Source organism: Clarias gariepinus, chromosome 10 (genome assembly GCF_024256425.1).
Source record: "Clarias gariepinus isolate MV-2021 ecotype Netherlands chromosome 10, CGAR_prim_01v2, whole genome shotgun sequence".
Taxonomy (NCBI): Eukaryota; Metazoa; Chordata; class Actinopteri; order Siluriformes; family Clariidae; genus Clarias; species Clarias gariepinus.
This window is the reverse complement of record NC_071109.1, coordinates 27,805,491-27,825,311: the sequence shown is the minus strand read 5'-3', so window position 1 is coordinate 27,825,311 and position 19,821 is coordinate 27,805,491. Positions and strand designations below refer to the sequence as shown.

General features: G+C 35.7%; 1 protein-coding gene across 1 annotated transcript; it reads right to left on the bottom strand.

The window, feature by feature from the left end:
- Positions 1-458: 458 nt before the first annotated feature.
- Positions 459-18,323, bottom strand: efcab6 (EF-hand calcium binding domain 6). Its single transcript, XM_053506307.1, has 29 exons — positions 18,179-18,323; positions 17,736-17,956; positions 16,834-16,913; positions 15,479-15,566; positions 15,223-15,359; positions 13,797-13,915; positions 13,504-13,625; positions 13,256-13,404; positions 13,092-13,169; positions 12,844-12,964; positions 12,099-12,275; positions 11,872-11,964; positions 11,116-11,276; positions 10,897-11,019; positions 10,586-10,760; positions 10,355-10,469; positions 8,475-8,670; positions 8,288-8,375; positions 7,456-7,574; positions 5,913-6,068; positions 5,649-5,804; positions 5,319-5,520; positions 4,987-5,181; positions 3,924-4,151; positions 3,614-3,814; positions 3,149-3,341; positions 2,893-3,074; positions 2,101-2,250; positions 459-619 (listed from the first exon to the last, which is right to left on the bottom strand). Exons 1-29 carry the CDS (start codon positions 18,321-18,323, stop codon positions 497-499), a joined length of 4,293 nt encoding a protein of 1,430 aa, XP_053362282.1. The 3' UTR covers positions 459-496.
- Between the last annotated feature and the right edge of the window lie 1,498 nt (positions 18,324-19,821).

The window sequence follows — 19,821 nt, the reverse complement described above, 5'->3', positions numbered from 1 at the left end:
GGCCGGTGATTATTATACTGGTGATGCTGAATGCTAAGTGGTTGGAACAGATGCGAGGGGAAATGAGGCTGCTGCTGAGGTTGTTACTTAAACAAGCAATTGTTTAAATTATGTCTTTAGGCACAGTAAAATATGTTCCCATTTCTTTAATCTAATCTACATTAAATAACTTAATTTCATATGAGGAAATAAGGGAGAAATCAAGACTTTTGCACAGGACTGTACCTGTAATTATCTAGTTATGTGCTTTACTGGATAAAAACAGACACATAGATGTATAATATACGCCTGCATGGTGTGTGTTTTGGCCTTAGTCATTACTAATTAAGGCCATGTCTGAGGTAGTACAACAAATATAGGCACACATGAAAAAAATTTTGTAATTATTATATTTTATTTATAAAATCCTGTAACAATGTCCTAATATGCACACTGATAAAACCACACCTTGTCACTACGCTGTACTATTACAATACACTAAAAGACGACTCTGCATTTATTTCTGTAAAATGCTCAGAAACTCATTGTATGAAATGCATCCTGAAATGTTCTTATCCAAGTATGATGTAAGATGAAAGACATCTTCCTCTGAGAGATTGATGTTGTACTGCCTCAAAACCTGTTGAGATGACAAACATTTAAATTAATTACATACTACTACTACGCTATTCAGATATCCATATATCACTTTTCCTTGCCTTTCTTTTTTTTTTGCATATTTGGCACACTTAAATAATTGGATCAAAGTAATTGCACCCTAAGCCTAATTACTGGTTGTGACACTTGTGGAGGCAACAACTTCGATCAAGCCTTTGTAATAACTTGCAGTCTTTCACATCGCTGTGGAAGAATTTTGGCCCACTCTTCTTTGCAGAATTGTTTTAATTCAGCCACATTGGAGGGTGTATGAGCATAAACGGCCTTTTTAAGATCATGCCACAATCAGCATCCCAATCTGATTTAAGTCCCGATGTTGACTAGGCCACTCCCAAACCATAATTTTGTATTTTTTTACCCATTCGGAGGTGGACTTGCTGGTGTGTTTCGGATCGTTGTGCTGCTGCATACCCCAAGTGCACTTGAGCTTGAGGTCACAAACTGATGGCCAGACATTCTCCTTAGGGATTTTAGATTTTAGGTAAAGCACAGAATTCATGGTTCCATCAATTATGCCAAGTGATCCTGGTCCTGAAGCTGCAAAGCCGCCCCAGATCATCACGCTACCACTACCATATTTGACTGTTGTCTTTGTAACCCTTTCCAGACTGATTCATGTCAGTGACGTTGTTTCTCATCTGTTTAATTAGATTGTTGGATGAAATCAGATCTTTTAATCTGCTTCAATGTTTTAGACAAGTTCTATGTACGTGATTTCTTGATTCAACAGATCTGGCAGTAATCAGGGCTGGGTGTGGCAAGTGAAATTTTACTCAGCTTTCCAAAAGAATGTGGCTAATCATTATTCATTCATGATTTCGCGTGGGGGTGAGGGTCATTTTTCACATAGAGCCAGGTATCAATAATAAATGAAATTATGATTTAAAAACTGCAAGTTATTTTTGTAATATAAAATTAGTTTGATGATCTCAATCACTTAAGTGTGATAAATCTGCACAAAAAAATCAGGAAGAGGGCAAATACTTTTTCACAGCACTGTACTTTCTGATGTACCAGTGTACATGGTGCTCATGTCATTAAAATCTAAAAACATAATAAAATGCATTTGCCACAATTTCAATAAATGCAGTACAAACCACAGGGTACTTTCTAAGAAAAAACTATCAATTATTATATGAAATATTGTATACAGTATCTTACAGTATATAATAGAGCTCTTGTAGAGCACTTGATCCAGAATTAAAACATTTGCAGTCATGCAAACATGCAGTCAGTTTTTTGCACTCTAATTTTTGTTATGCGCTAAAACTGAACATTGCAGATCAAATGCATCTTAAAACCGCAGACAGACGGCCCGACCACAAGGTTTGGTTTTAAATCAGGTCTGACTTTACATGCAAGCTCCCTTTATACAGTGCAATTTAGGATGATAATAAGAATCAATCTCTATGAGTTAGTAGAATGTAGGACACTGTTAGCTACTTTTTTAAAATCCTGAACAGAAATCCTTCCTGTGTGTTCCTTGTCACACGAGATAAACGCCTGCTTTATGGTTCTCCAGTAAAGCTGGACAGAAGGACACAGTCTGAGCAAGGTGTCCATGCACTGCTTACTCAGAGGCCCTGAACTCATCTGTAAAGAACAGACAGCAACATATTATATCCTAAATAAAAAAAAAAAAGCAGTAGACGTCATACAGTATGTGCTATGCCATCCTTGGTACTACAGTACAGTATCTATACATGATACCTAGGCATATGAATTTAATCCTTTCCAGAGGTGAGTTCTAAAGGCATGTCAATCATATTTTTGCGTATTAAAACCATCAAAACATTTATGAACAACAAAACTGAAAGTGCTTGCGGCATTGCTAACATTTAAAATACAATAAAAAAGTAAAATTGCTTCGCTTGGCTTTCCACTAACGCAAAGAAGTTTTGATCGTCTACCAGAAATATGTGCAACTGGGTGTATGCATGATCAGATGTATGGGGCAGAGCTAGCTCAGTGGTTGAGGTGTTGGACCATAACCCACAACTGTTCAGATGTATAATGAGATAAAAATGTAAGTTGCTCTGGATAAGGGCGTCTGACAAACACCATGAATGAATGAATGAATGAATGAATGAATGAATGAATGTACGCACTTCTTGCAAAATTTTTGTTCTTAAGGTGAAAAGGTTCGTATGCCAAGGTACCACTGCACTGTTAACCTCGTGTACTGCTAAAATACTCAGAAGGAGACCCATCCAGTAGTGAGTAACAAAGACTTACTGTTGATGGCATGTGCAGCTTGCGTCTGCGGCTCAAAGTGTTGGCCTGGGGTCTGAGCGTGAGCACAAAGTGCTGCAGGAACTCTGAGTAGGAAAGTCGTTTATTGCTTCTGATGTTATACTTTTCAGACAGCTGCTCAAACTGAGAATGTGTTAGGGTAATATGGAAACCCTCCAGTATGCCTGTGGATATTTACACAACAGTAAATAACTATAATTCTCCATCCAGAGTAATCACACTGTACATTAATCCATACCTAAGAAAGTCTCTACATCAATCTCCCCATTGCTCCCGGTCTCAGCCGCCCTGCACCTCCTCTGGACCTCCCTCCAGCATGACCTGATCTTGGAACGCAGCCTCCTCTCCACAGCTTCAGAGTTCATTAAAGTGCTGGATGTAGAACGTCCAGAGACCGCAGAGGAAGGCCTGAGCTGCTCTGGGCCTAAAGACTGGAGAAGAAAATGGTTCAGTTCAATGAGTTTTGTTAATGTCGTGTTTGTAACCTGTCATATCAAATCAGGTATTAAGTTGTATGGATTAAATAATGTATCAAATTGTCAATATGTTCCTTATCATTCAACAGAATGAATGAATCACCCAAAATTCATACCTGATTTGATGTGATGGGTCATATTTTTTCCTCTAAAGAGTAAGTGGGTTATTAAGACAAGTGTGAATAATAAGTCAAGTGTGAATAAAGAGCTATACTGTATAATAACACCTTGCTTCTTCCAAGGCTACAAGCTGTTGTTTTTGGACATCGTGGGACGATAGCAGCAGGTGAGCTCTCCGATAGACTGGGACAAGGTGGTCCTCTAGAACTTCCCTCATCTATCGGTTCTCTACTGAACTTCCTCAGGAACTCACGGTAATCCAAGTTTCCAAAGGTGTTGATCGGCAACATTTTCCACAAAGCTTCAAACTAAGAGTTCACATTTACAATTTGTACTTGTTTTGGGAAAAAAATTGAAGAGGTATTTTTGTAGAAAAAATTGTACATTTTCAATTTAGACATTGTCATTCAGACTCACCTGTTCATCAGTGAGTCTCATAAAATGGTGGTTGCAGATGGTTCTGAAGGCCTCTTTTGAAATAGTATTGAGGCCGGCGTAATCTAAATCCACCATCTGCTTGGTGATGGTATAAATGCGAGCAGAAACAACCTCCCGGATACGTGTTAGAATGTCACTGATTGGCAGTAGACGTGTCTGGTTTGGGAAGCGTATCTTGCTGATTTTCTCCTGCCATTCTTCAGATGTCTATAATAAAGTAAATAAACAAATCTCGAGGTAATGACAGGAATAGGTCTACTGAATGTATTTTTTAGTAAAGGCTTTATCCTGGCCAGGGTAAAAGTCGATATGGTGCCTGTCCAAGGATCATGGGGTACGAGGCAGAATTACACCCTGGATATATCCATAGCTGGACACCATGCACACAGAGGGAATTCGGGCACTTTTAATGTAGCCAATCCAATTACTGGCATTTTTTTTGGGGAGGTGGGAAAACTGGAGAAGCCAGAGGAAATCCACACACTGATGTGATGAACATGTATAAGATATAGTAACCCAAGCTCATGTTCATTTTGCTCTTATAAATCTACAAAGTGTGTTCAAGTCAAACCGGAATTCACTTATAAAAAACGCTGGCCTCCCAGGAACTCCTTTAAAGGGCCAAACATGTGGGAGGAAGGTTGGGACTGTATGGTTGATGTGGCAATAACTCCCAGTCGAGTTCCTGTAATGTGCATGTTCATGAATGATTGTGTGTATAATTCTCACAGACAGACGCGTCAACAAGATATCCGTCGATTAGAAGGATCAGGTGTTCCACTCGTTGAACGTTTACATCAACGACGGCAGTGGGCTCTGAGACACCTCTGCCATGATCATCATTCATGAACATATGGCCTTCTTTAAAATGTTTGCACCATTCAGTTGCTTTACTGTGGCTAAGTGTCTCATCACCGAACTGTGCTTGTGTAAACGTCAATCAGTTTTACTACTTCATTAAAAAAAAAAGTCCTGGTTTGACTTGAACGCCCCTTATATTCATCAAATGCATTCATGGTGTTAGATTATTCCATTTTTTTACCTCTTGGTTATGAAGACTGAAGATGCGGAGAAACTCCTTCCAGTCCACCTTGCTTTCCTCTTCTTTGATTGACAGCTTAGCTAGCAGGTGTCTGTATTGCACATCAGAGAGCCTGACGCAAAAATGGTCCAGCACTCGCCGAAACTCTGCCTGAGCTACCTTGCCATTTCGAGTTTTATCAAAAGCTGTGAATGCCTTCAAATATGAAAGGACCAGGAAAGTGATGAATCAAATGCTGTTCGGTTTGTCACTTGCCATATAAGTGCTACTCTGGTCAAAAGGTTAAAAGTATCTGCCCAGTTCTGTACAACACTATTTACTCTATACAGTACCTTAGACAGAGTATCCACAGAGTTTGTGACGAGTTCCCTGACCTTCTGCAAGGCTCTGTCAGGGCTGAGATTTTCAAAACTACGTCCTGTTACACAAGACAGCATGGATGGAGACGACATAACAGACCTGCTGCTGACTCCTGGCCCGGCAATACGGTCCAGAAAATCATGGTATGACAGTTTGCATACATCAAGCCCAAGCCTGCAAGGAAGGAAATGAGAAGATAATGATCCAGACTGTAGTATGATCTCATTCTACTAGACATTGTTCTTAGAACTAGGGCCGATACACAACAAGAGGAACAAGAGATGGAAAATTGCAATACGTACTTGTTGATTAGACCTAATAATTGATGATTCTCGATCTGGAATCCGTGTTTCTGTAACAGAGCAAACAGGTCCATGGCTGTCACATGACCATCTCCACTCGTATCCAGCTCCACCAGACTCTGGAGCACATTCTCGAAGCTAAGCTTTAAACGCTCTCTATATAAGGGTAAAAAAAAAAACATGATTCTAGTCTCAGTAATAATGATGTAGTAAATCATGCTCCAGTAATCTAAAACCAGGTAAATGTACAGACATGTTACTCACTTCACATCATCCAGTTCTTTCTCAGTTAGGAGGTTCCGTGAGGCTGTTCTGTAGATGTCCTTTCCAAATGAAGACCGTGTAGACTCGTGCGGTGTGATATTTAACTTGTTCAGAAACTCTGTCTGAGTGACGTATCCTTTTCCATTATCATCATACCTAGATATAATGTACCGGAGATCAGCTTATATGTCCTGAAGCTACAGTGCCGTGAAAAAGTTTTTGCCCCCTTCCTGAATAATTTTACATTTTTTTGCATACTTACAAAACATAATTAGGGTTTTGGAGGGGCCTGGTCAAAGTCTGGACTTAAATCCGATTTTAAAGAATTATGCACAGAAGAGTGGGCCAAAATTCCTCCACAGCGATTTGAAAGACTCGTTGTCAGTTATCGCATTTATTCAATGAGCACTGTGCTACGTCCGAACTGACTGCACTATTTTATGTTTATCTAATATCTTAAACTATTTTATTTTTATTTTAAATTATGTTTTATATTAGTTTTAATTCGTCTTTTTTTTATTAAATTTTAATTAGATTAAAGTTTTGTTGCAAAATGTTTTTATTTTTATTTTTAAATGAAATGTAAAAGTTTTTGTTAAAAAGTCTTATTGCTATTATCGTTTATTTCATTTCATGATTATTTTCTTTTCTTCTATGTAAAGCACTTTGAATTACCATTGTGTATGAAATGTGCTATACAAATAAACTTGCCTTGCCTTGCAAACACTTGATTGCTGCCAAGGGTGGCATAACCGGTTATTACGTTTAGGGGGAAATATTATTTTTCATCTAGGGTTGGGTAGGTATGGACAGCTTTTTCCCTTAATAAATAGAATCACAATTTAAAAACTGCATTTTGTTTTACTTAGGTTATCTTTGTGCAATATTAAAATACATTTGATGATCTTAATCATTTAAGTGTGACAATTATGTGAAAAAATTTAATATCAGGAAGGGGGTATATACTTTTTTTTGTATATATATATATATATATATATATATATGTATGTTTATACATATTGAATTCTCAATTCGGATTTAGTCAGAAGGTGTTGATAAATTTTCTGTAACAGAATTTAGAGTGCAGGGCAAATTTATTAATTAATTAATAAATGCACTTGTTATAATATGATCTTTTCTATCATAACAGTTAACCCACAGCTACTGTACACCTAAACATGTAAAAATGTCTATGATTGCTAATATGTTTTATCTGAGATGTTTATTTAGAATGTCTGGAAGGAGTCTCCAGGACAGCACTTCATATCAGTCTGATTGTTTACTGTAAGTTTTCCCGTAACAAGCTGAATTGTTTACTGTATCATGTGCAAGAAAAAAAAAAAGGTGATGAGGATGATGACTGTTTGCAGATTCCATATTCTAACTGATAAAATAGTGGACAAAATTATAAAAATATAAATGCATGACAAGGATGATGAATATAACAGCGCCATTCTTTAAGAAATACTTTTGCTGTGATATAACCGTTATTTATTACTTTCTTACAGCAACACACTCCTTAAAAACCTTAAGTGGTCCTTACCTTCCCCATATTTTCTCAAATTCTCTTGTAGTAATAGGCAAGTAGTACTTGTAAAGAATATGTCTCAGATCACTCTTGGTCATCCTGCTTTCACTATCATCACCATACTGAGTAAAAGCCTGTCATAACACATCAATGTGTGAAAACATCAATTTAACTAACGCAGATACCTTAGGGGGGAATAAAGAACAGTTTAAAGTGGAAATCATTTGAATGACTAGATATTAATCTTTCATTCTATATTTTAATCACACTGTAACATCTATATAGGAACAAGAGTGAGCAGGAGAACCATAAATGTACGTATGATGTCTGTTCAAGGCAAACCAGGACTCGTAATGACCTTGATTGACATTTACCGAAGATTCAAGCACAAGACTCGTAGCCTCATTAAAACATTTAAATGGTGCAGACGTTTTAAAGAAGGCCCGTGTGGAACGCCTGATTCTTAAGAATCTATGGACAACATGTCAGCAAATTCCGGAAGAGACACATCTGTCTGTGGGAACTGTACACACAATCATTCACCAGCACCACTTGGACATTATAGGAACTCAGCTGAGAGTTATTCAAACATCCCCTGTACAGTCCTGAGCTCACTCCAAGCCACTTCCTGTTGTTTGGGACATTAAAGGAGGCCAGCGTTGCAGACAGGCAGATCAATCATGCTACGATTCAAGCACTAGTGAAACGCTGAGATGATTTTATTAGTGTAGCACGGGATTATAGAAAGAAAGAAATTTTTTTTTTAACTTACATAACAGTGTTCTGTTATTCTAAACCGACAAAATCAAAAGTCCCGCTTTGACTTGAACTCCCTTTGTTTACTTGCCTTTGAGATCTCAGACCCCTTTGTGTGTGCAACGGTCACCAAATAGGCATGAACCTGTTCACATGCTCGTTCAAGTAACTGATCAGCTCTGGACTCAAAGATACATTAAAAAAAAAAAAGATATGAATTACTTTGCACCAAATATTAATTCAGTTATTTTATAATATAGGAAATCTGAAATTCTTACGTCATACTAGTGATGAGATTAGCGCTGTTGTGTTTGTCAGACCGAATCTTGTTGCAGAACTCAGGATAGTTAATATTAGAGCCTTTGATGCGTTCCTCCAGCTGATTGAAACAGTCGTCAGAAGACATAAAGCTGTTTGATTTCATATTATTTGAGATTGATTGACGCTGTTCGTTGTTTTCTTTTGCTATAGCATCTGTGTGGAAAAACAGGCCACACATTAAAAAAAAAAAAAAAAAAAAGCTTTTTCCTACAGTTACTATACAGCTGTGGCTAAATGTTTTGATATCGACATTATAATGACATTTGAGCGTGACGAAATGAGAATGACATTTAAGAATGACAAATATTAATTTTCACAAAGCTTCAGTGTTTTTAGATCTTTTTGTCAGACGTCATTCTGGTATACTGAAGTACAATTACAAGCATTCCATAAGTGTTTTTTTGAAAATTACATTAAGTTTATGCAAAGACTAAATATTTGCAGTGTTGACCATTCTTTTTCAAGACCCCTGCATGTTGTCAATCAACTTTCAGGCCTCATCCCGACTGATGCATAAGCAATGCTTAAAGTTTGTCAAAATTTGTTTTTTGTTTGTTTGTCCACCCACCTCCTGAGGATTGACCACAAGTTCTCAGTGGGGAGTTTCTGGCCATAGTTCCAAAATTTCATTGTTTTGTTCCCCAAGCCACTTATTCATCACTTTTGAAATCACACAGGGAAAAGATAAACTGTTCTTGGATGGTTGGGAAAAGTTGCTCTCTAAGGATGTTTTGGTACCATTCTTTATTCATGGCTGTGTTCTTAGGCAAAATTGTGAGTGAGCACACTATCTTGGCTGGGACATGGATGGTCCAAGAATTCTTTACTTTTGGCGTGACACAGAACTAATGGTAGCGCTCACATTCATACATTTCAAAAAGGGAAGAAAAAAAGCTACTGTACTTCTCACCAGGGACAGACTGATATTCTGCAAAAGAGACAGGGATTGGGCTGCTGAGGACTGGGGCAAAGTCATTTTCTCTTATACAATGTATTTTTATATACTGTATATATATATATATATATATATATATATATATATTAGTGCTGTCAATCGATTAAAAAAAATTAACTAATTAATCGCACAATTTTTTGCAATTAATCGCGATTAATCACAATTAAAAGACTGAAACTTTTTGGATATGTAAATGTAAATAATTAATGTAAACTCAAGACAATGAAACTATTTAAATTCAAATATGATTGTTTATTGGAATTTTTGTTTAACTTGTAACACAGATTTTCTCATGTAAACAACATACCTGCAATAAACCATCAATATTCTCCAAATTAACTGTTGGCTTGAAAGCCATATTTATTACAGAAATAAAAACACAGGTATGTGCCATTTGTGTCATTTGAATTTCAAAACAATCAATGCAATTTACATTGGTGAGGCCCTGTAGAGATTGTTTCGGTGGGGTGTTTTGCTTTTAAGTGATATGTCAAAGACGAATTACTTCTCTGGTATTTAAATTCGGCTTTGCAAAATGTACAGATTACTTTTGTTTTATCCACAGGACCATCCGGCAGAGTTTTATACTGAAACTTTCCGTCTAAAAGTCCTTCCTTGGTCTTATCCATACTACTTTGCACGTTAAACACACGTCGGCCACAACAGGAAATAAAAAAAACTGCAACCACGTTAATTGCGTTAATTTTTTTTAATGCGTTAAATATTTCAAATTAATCGCATGCGTTAACGCACTAATTTTGACAGCACTAATATATATATATATATATATATATATATATATGTGTGTCAATATCAAAACGTTTAGTCACAGCTGTACAGTTACTATATACACCTACAGTAGTAATGAGTTATAATACATACCTTCATATTTGTCTATAAAGTCTGAAAATGAAATTGGTCCATTGCAGAAACCAAGAGCTTGAATTAGAACCTGAAACTGTGGGGCTTGCAGGGAAATTCTACAATCATCCAGAATCTAAGAGACACATTGCAGAAGCAATGCAGAAATGTAACTAACAAAAGCACAAGGGTTTTATCACAAGCATATTAAATACCATTTTTAAGCCAATTGCACAGTTTGACATATCATACTTTCTGTAAGTCTCTCTGGTGAAGTTCTGATGCAGAGCTTTTGCTCGTGTCCATCAGACATTGCTGAAGTGTGAGCCCTCGCATCTGCAACCTGTCTCTGAGCTTCCTCAGAACAACAGCCGCCACAGCTTGTTCTTTAACACTCTCACCACTGGCTTCACAAGCACTCTCATTTCTATAACAAACAAATGAAGCAGGAGTATCAATGCTTACTAAGTACTCTAACACACGATAAAGGCATACTTTTCCATGGATGTGTAATGTGAATGGTTCTGTTCCATCTTAAGATCCTAAACAATCTGGAAACCAACCTCTGAATCAAGTGAAGATCCTTGTTTACACTCTTTGTCTCGCCTTTCCTAGTGCACATGCCAAGGCTCGTCAATAACGACTTGTAATTCACCGCTCCAGACTCCATAAAGGGTGTACAGAGCCTAGAAAAGGGAAGCAAGCAGAAATGTGGGCATGGTGAGTGGATCAGTCTATGCAGATGTACTGTCAGTACCAGTGTAATGTAATGGCTCTCTGACTTGTTGAAGTGGCTGTCAGACAGAGGTAGACCATACTGCTGGAGGAGCTTTCTCAGGTCTTCGGGAGGAATAGTGCAGCTATGAGTCGGGTCTGTCTCGCTTAGAGACGACATCAGTGAAGCGTAATGCTCAGATAGCTGCTCTTTAAGAACACCTTCCACCTATAAATCACATGAAATGGTTTTATATTGGTATTATATTGGAAAAAAAACTCATTATTTTATTAATAATAATAAAATTATAATATAATAATCAACTCATTATGTAATACAGCCTGATGCAAAGTTAGTGTTATGGTTATTACCTATAGTGATCATCCTGGATTGTTTAATTCCTCTTTAAACCACAGTAATTTATGATCAATTATATTTTTTACGTTATTAATTAATGAATAAAATGTTGGCCATGTCTGTATGGTATTATTGTTGATACCAGTCAAAATAAGGCAATATTAAAAACCACTGACACATACAGTAGCTCAAGATCAGTGAAGGTAGATTTATCAGGTTTGTATTGGACATAGGAACATATACGAGAACACTACAGAACACTACAGAAAGCATTTTCCATATAGATATACATACATTTTTTGGGGGGCAGAAAAAGTGCATGTGTTAGATATTCTTTGACTATTCATTAAAATACTTTTCTGGTTGTCTAACGATATTTCCTTGTAAACTCACCACATACGGACAATATTTTAAGGCCCTCTGACAAGTTTTAGGAGATTTACTCTATAACTGTAAGTGTACTTACTACAGTCCAGGCTGCTGTGGTGGAATGAGATTCAGCAGTAGTCTGGATCTCAGCCATTGACTTCTCTCTAGACTCACTGATCTGTTCCTGGACCTGATACACACACAGACCAATTCTACAGCAGTGCTCACACTTACACACAACACTACGAGTGAGTCTACTGTTACAAGAACTACAGTATAATTAAAATTCTGGCTGCTACATATATCGCATAAATATCACGATACCACTGGCGCTGGTCTTTCCTTCTGAAAAAAGTCCAGGACATGTTGATAGCAGATGGATCCTGATTGCGGCACCTGGAGGAGATCTGTCAGACCTCTGAACTGCTCATCTGTCAGGGGGAAGGACAGACTCTCAAGTAGCCTCCGCAAATCACCCCGACTGACCAGCCCAGCTCTGTTCTGGAGAAGCAGACAAAAATGGCAAAATATAATGAAAGGAAACTGGCTAGGACTGGAGCATGGAAAAAACATAACAAAATAAAATAAAATGAAATAAAATACTCTCAAACAAATAAACTACAATAAAAATATACTATATTATATTTATTCAAATACAAACAAACAAACTGCAATTACATCTACAATATAAAATAATCAAATATATTTAATAAAACAAAATACTCTCAAACAAATAAACTACAATATAACATAATAAGAAAATTATATTATATTATATTATATTATATTATATTATATTATATTATATTATATTATATTATATTATATAATATTAAAATATTGTAAAACAAATAAAAAAATATTGAAAAAGTAAATAAATAAATAAATACTGCTGGAGAAATTATATATCAGGAAAAGCAGAAGGAGAATACGCGAATACGCAACATACAAACTAACAAACAGTTTTAACAATTTTGAAGACGTTTGGTGGAGCATTATTATGTAGTTAGTCTTGTGTCCTGCACAATAGAAGTTTAAATGATTTTACATTTAACAGCTCATAACAAACCTCATCAAAAACCCGAAAGGCTCTCCTGAGATGAGGGAACACCTCAAGTATCTGTTCCCGTAACTTTGGCAAGACTTCTTCAATACTGGACAGCTTACAAGCAGTAGGACCTGCATCTTTCCTTAAAGAGACAGAGAGAGAGAGAGAGAGAGAATAGTGAAATTTACCAATTATTTCCATCATAATTATTCATCATAATTTTCTGTTATCTCAATCTTTATCTCTGAAGCAGAAACCTTGCGACTTACAAAGCAGGTTGCTCCTTTTCCCTGAACAGTGCAATGAATTTTCTCCACTGTACTGGCTCTGCAGGATTCACTCCAAGTCTATGCTTGGCCAAAATGACATGCATTTGAAGCAAGATACAATGTAGAATATAATAATATTACACAACTAATACTCACTCTCATACCGGTTTAAAAGGCCCAAAAATAAATTGTGATTGATTGAAAAAAGGAAACTGCTCAGGACTGACTTCAGGTCATCATACGAGACAATACCGCTGTCTGTGACATCTATTGCTTGAAGTGCTTTTTCCACAATAGGATAGTTTATGCTCATCTGCAGAAAAAAAAAAAATAGTTTACTCTGAGTCAAAGACATTTTTTATGAAGAGATTCTATTTTAATTTGCGTGAACGTTAATGTATTAGGTTCTCACTTTTTTCAGAAATATAGTGTGGATTTCATCTAAATTATACTGGGTCACAGAGGATGTCTCCCAAGCTGATGTCCTGCTCTTGGGTCTTGCTTTAGACTGGTTAACTGCATCCCAGTTCAAAGCTTAAACAGGTTTTTAATAGTAATCAAAGAAAGGATTCTCATATCACAACATAAAATGCAACATTATTTAAGGAAAACAACCTTGCAATGCTTTAAAAAAATGTTAGCGTGAACTTATATTTAATATAATCAGCTTATAAAATTATCACAATTTTAAATATTAAATATTACCAAGTTTTGCAGAGTCTGGTGCAATTTTCCGATAGTTCTCACAATCAACACCAAGCCTCTCGAGAAACTCTTTGTAGGATATTGTATGTGAGTTATTCGGGCTGTAATGTGACCACAGCCTGCAATCATCAACATTAAAAGATATACAATAATATACTTTTAGAGAATTCTTAGTTTAGTTAGAAGGCGTTACATCAATTAACAGTAGTTCAAACGGCACATGTTTATTAATGCACTTTTTCTTACCCAACAGTGTTTAAGTGCAAATGGACAGTTTGACAGCAAAATGAGATTACTTAATGTTTGCAAGATTTAAAAAATAAAGCAAAAAGTTTTGTACTTCAACAGAAAGATTTTGCACGTTTTCTTTGAGTCACAAGAATGATAAAAAGCACAAACGCTCCAATATTTTGTTGAATTTGTTTGGGTTACGCAAGTGTAAATTTTCTGTGATTTTGCAAAACGCTATAAATCCACCTCCCACAGTTTTTCGCAATGGATAAATCAGCCAGCAGAAACTCTCAGAATCAAAAACTCTGTTTGCGGTCATTTAAATATGCAGTTTAATATCAAATATATGATGGTTAAGTTTTCATAAAAATATAGCTTTGATTATCATGCTTTCATTATGATTTTTACTGAGTCAAATAGAAAGTATTTGCAGTGGCAGCAAATTAGATCTAGAAAAAAGGTGTTGTGCAAGAAAATGTTTGTGTATCATTTTTGAAATTAACATCCAGTGTAACCATTTTATGACGAAAAGTGGTAAAGTGAAGCTAAGCAAAAAAAAGGGGAAAATGATAGCTGCTAGAACTTAAGTAATAACACAACATTAATTGATTTGTAAACATTGCACCACTTCAAACGAATAATGTAATCGAGAAAATCTGAGATTAAACATTTTGTATAAAATTAAAAATAAACAGATGGTTTTAGATGTTTCTTAAGGCAAAGATAATAAATGTTTACTATCAAAATTTAAATGCAAGCAAATTTATGATATTGCCATAATAGCTGCTTTGTACAAAAAAGTTACATTTCCCCCTAGCCTTAATCTTTTCATGTCTTTAGACCACACACAAATGGATTTGATCTAAAATGGATCATAAGGTTTTGCATCAGTTTTGGCTTGAGTGCGCACTGTCAATAATGTAAATTAAATCAATAAATTTGTTGAAATTCCAAAGATTCTAGTTTTCAATAATCTAATTTGTTAAAACTGCTAAATAAAAGATTTTTCATCTAGTGGTCTTAGATATAGGTCTTAGCTCTTATGTTGTTGTTTTTCAAAAAAATATGCTTTAAATTGTTATGAGTGGTTAAGAGAAATTCAACACTGATTTAAAAAACTTCACCTTATTCCATATACACTACACTATTACAATAATTCACATTTGTAACTTATTCTTAAGATCTGGATGAGCACCTGCGAAACTCCTGATGGCTCAGAGGAAAGCAGTAACTCTCCAGAACTCTCCGCATTTCATGCTGCTGGATTTGTCCATCCCGGTTATAATCAAACAGCCGAAAAGCCCTCGTAATGTTTTTCAGATTGCCTCCAATCTTTTAAAAGCAACATTAAAAACAGTTAGATAAAATGAGTTTAATATATCCAGTGTTATAACACTAAAAAAACAAATACACTAAGGTAAAAAATATACTTTCCAACTAAAGTCTCACACCTTGTCCTTCAAGCGGCACTGCAGCTCCCCAAGCGGCCAACTGCGCTGGCTTCCACTCCCAGATGGACTTCTGTAGCATGACATGCTCCTGTATAGCAAAGGACTTTACTATGGTCATTTATACAGACTGTATATAGTCTATCTACAGTCCTTCTGTAATTGGGTCATTGACGGATAAGACTTTAAAAAAAAAAAAAAAGCCTTAAAAAAGTCATCTGGGGCGACCGTAATATATCTCAGAATTCACATTTTTATGTATTATTAAGACTAGTTGAACTCATATCAGTAAGTAGAAAATCTGATGAAGAAAGATAAACTTTAGTGCCCTTTCATTTTATGAAAACCATTATTTCACAAGTTTATTCTATAATATCAGAGTCTCCTTCATTATCCAGTTAAAATAAATGTTTATCCCTATAAAAGGAATGGAAAATGGCTGAATTTAGAAAAAAAAGATAAAATATACAAATAATTATGCTTAAACAATTAACTCTATGTATATAATTGATGTATAGAATATGAAAACTACAAATATAGGACATATATCTATCATTTAAAACATTTAGCAGTGGTCGCCTCACATGATACTCGGTCTTTTATATGATGTTTTCAATTTACTCAAGTATAACAGGCTAACAGTTAGCCTCAGAAACCAAACTAGTTTCTTCTAGTGACAAAGCATTATCAAATTTATCATCAAAATATAGATTTGTGGAAAAAAAATATAATTCACAGTTTTGGGGTGGTCGCCCCACATGATAACCAAAAGTGACTACGACATCACAGCCGTTAAAAAACAGCTTTTTCTTACTATATGAGAGAGACTGATTTACTATACAGTTGTTTCCAGGGGGTCTTCACTTGTGTCTGGCTGATGCAGTATCCCATCCTTGAGATGTTTTTTAAAATAAAGGTCCCAAAATTGTGGTTTGTTGATGGTCGCCCCGGATAAAGTGGATAGAATCAACATAATTCGGACAACATTCGTTTGTATATCATGATAAAAATATATGAGCAAATGCTTTATAGTTTTGTCAATGGATGTAAAACATGTTTAAAATTATGCCAACTAGGAAAAGAGATATATTTAAGTTGATTTAAAGCGTTTTTAAACCAGTTGTCCTAACTAAAGTCAAGGCCGGACGATCGCCCCATATGGTGTTTTGGCACTTCGGATAGCAGAAAAATGATGAAAAACTTAAAAATTTGGAGAAGTTAGAGTGGTTTAGTAGGTAAAGGAGGTATAACAAGTAGATGAGAAATTTTTATGTATTTTTTAGTTTTTTTCTGCAAAATAAAATTAACCCCGACAGAAAAAGGGGGCGTCACGTCATTGACCCAATTACACACTATACCTGATGGGTGCTGATGAGACCTTGCAGTATTGTTGTAGAAATTCCATATAGGGTACAGTTCCATTCCCTCTCTTTGGGACCTAAAACAAAAAAGTTTTGTCCAAGTATGAAAAGAAATTATGTCAAAATACTCTTATCCAAGCTAAGTACTGTAAGTGGCCCATTGTGATATTTGTTGTAACTTTGCAAGCATGTGAATTTTAACTGCTTCTGTGCGCTGTAAGTGTACGCAATTACAATTTTAATAAGACATTTTACCATGGTATAGGTACTATGGTAGTCCAATGGTACCTGTACCATAGTATATAGTTCCATGGCATTTTTGACAGTATGATGGTACTTATTTGATGATACAGTACATTCATCACTCTATGGTACTGTACATAATTCTACCATAGTAGAATGCTTTGGTCCAATGATACTAAAGTACTATGGAACGTTTTCTATGGAAAAGTGTCAAGCACTGATTTTGGGGTAAGGAGGCTGTCATTCCAGTTTATCCCAATGGTTTTCAGTGGTTTTGAGGCCAGGGCTCACTTGAATTCTTCCATTCAAACCTTAGAACAACACACCTTCATGGAGCTAACTTTGCACTAAGGGTCATTGGAATACTGGAACAGGTTTAAGCCTCAATTATGTGATTATAGCTTTGTATAATGTTTCAGGATGTACTGTATACATATATTGTATAGGTGTGTCAGTCAGGTATCCACATACTTTTTGAAGTTGGAAACAGCACTATTTAAAATGCGTTATGAAAAGACCCCCTTGTGATGAAAATTAAGATAGTACATTTTTTTCATCTTCCAATATTGCAGTTATGCAATATCTAATAAAGACTTTCTTTAAATGTTTAAATAACAGTGTGCATTTTTATATGGAATTTTTGAATATTTTCTCACCTTTGCAAACAAACCATCAAACTGAGACTGAGTGAGTGGCACAAGAAAGCCTTCAATAACTCTGCGAAACTCCCCTTTGGTGACACTTGCGCTGCCTTCCTGGTCAAATGCACGGAAAGCTGCCTTCAAGTCATCTTTTCTGTCCTTTACTTTCTGTAAGAGCCTGCTCTCAATGTCCTCTAAAGACAGACTCTCATCAGCCACGGACTGTACCGAGGAAGCTAGACAGGAAAAAAAAGAAGTCTAATTCTGGATGATTTATTTAGCTTATCGTCATTAACCAGTTTTACTTGATCAAGACTCTACTGAACTGCTTTCAAAGATAAAAACTACAACATCTCTCCTAATAAGTGTCTGGTCGATATTGACAAAGAAAAATGTCCCATTACGTAAAGGCTAATGTACCATCTGCCTTTACATAATGTCTGCTTATGGATTATTACCAGAGTCACTCTTGAGAGTGTTCCTCTTCTGAGCATCTCGGGTGGATGTATGAGAAGTGCTCCTGCTTCTGGGGATGATGGTGATTCCCCGTGACATGGGCCTCAGGTCCTCCAGACCCAGACTCAAAGGTGTAACTGATGTCATCGCTGCTCAGGGAACCAGTGTCTGGGAGTTACATTACAAATATAGATATGGATTTAAATTTTGAGTCTGTTCATCAAAAATGAATGAATATAAATATTAGTGTTTACACCCAGTGTTATAACAGTTAACAAGAATGATTTCTACAGAAAAATTAAACATATAAACAATTCAATAACGATATTGTACTAGAATATACAATTAAAAACTTTACTTAGTTTTGCTTAATCTGTTAAACAGATTAAAATTGGTTTCCAATAAAACAGCTTGTGCTTGATTGAAGGGAATGACTGAGAAGCATTACAGAACTCTCACACTTTGGGTTTATGTAAACAAACACAATACAGCCTGCTTTAATGACAATGTAAATAATAACAGAGAAATTGGCCAAGGCTTACTAATGCACATGGGGACCTACTCAATATTAGACAAATAGTTATAATGTTATGGCTGATCAGTGTGTGCATGTGTATATATACAGTGTGTGTGTTGATTCCTAACGTTAAAATACTTGGTTTAGCTTTTAGTAATATGCAAAGGTATTTATATTTAAGTATGTAGATGAAAGTTAATAAAGTTAATAAATGTACATTTTGTTATAAGTTCCAATACAAACATGTTTAAAAGTAAAAGAAATGTAAGCAATAATGCTAAAACAAGACTGAATGTAATAGTAAATGCTTTTGAAGTCCAGAAGAATGTATTTATCTGTAATGTCCTGTGGTAAAGTCTGTATCATGTGTCTCTGTGCCTGGACGACTCCTTAGACTCCCATCATTAGATCATGTTTAAGGAAGCATCAGGACCTTCTTAAGCTGTTGACTTGACCACAGAAACACATCTGATCTTCCTGATAGTAACTAAGTTACAGAACAGATGCCCTTCACATAGAGTTTACAGTCTCCAGAATAAAGTTACAGGAAATATACAGAAAGAAAGTTTTCTATTTAATATTCTTTGACAGGAGTGAATTTAAATTCATCATCCTAAAAACAATGAAATAAACTCACACAACTCACAACTCTGCTGAATCCCGCTCGCGCGTCCTGTGTTAGTGAGCATAGCTACGGTGTTACACAAACCAAGGACGCGCCGTGCTGCCATGGAGACGCGCTGTCAATCAACGCTTTGATCCCGCCCACTCCTGTTTTGGAAGGTTTTTTACATTTGTTTTATGATCTTGTTGTACTAGTTAATTTTTTTTACTACATAAATTATTGTGGGCATAAATTAATTATTTAAATATTTGTTTGTTTTTGCTATTCTAAAATCTAGTTTTTGAAATAAGAAATGTACTGCTTAGTATTACACGCTTTTATTATTATTATTATTATTATTATTATTATTATTATAGTTATGCTGTTGTTGTTGATGAAGATGCATCTTTAGGGGACATTGGGTTGGTTGTCACTTCACCTTTTAAAAATGATGATAAACTTCATCAAAGGAAGTGCAAAGGATTTTTTTTCAGTAAAAATTACACATTTTGTGTATTCTTGCA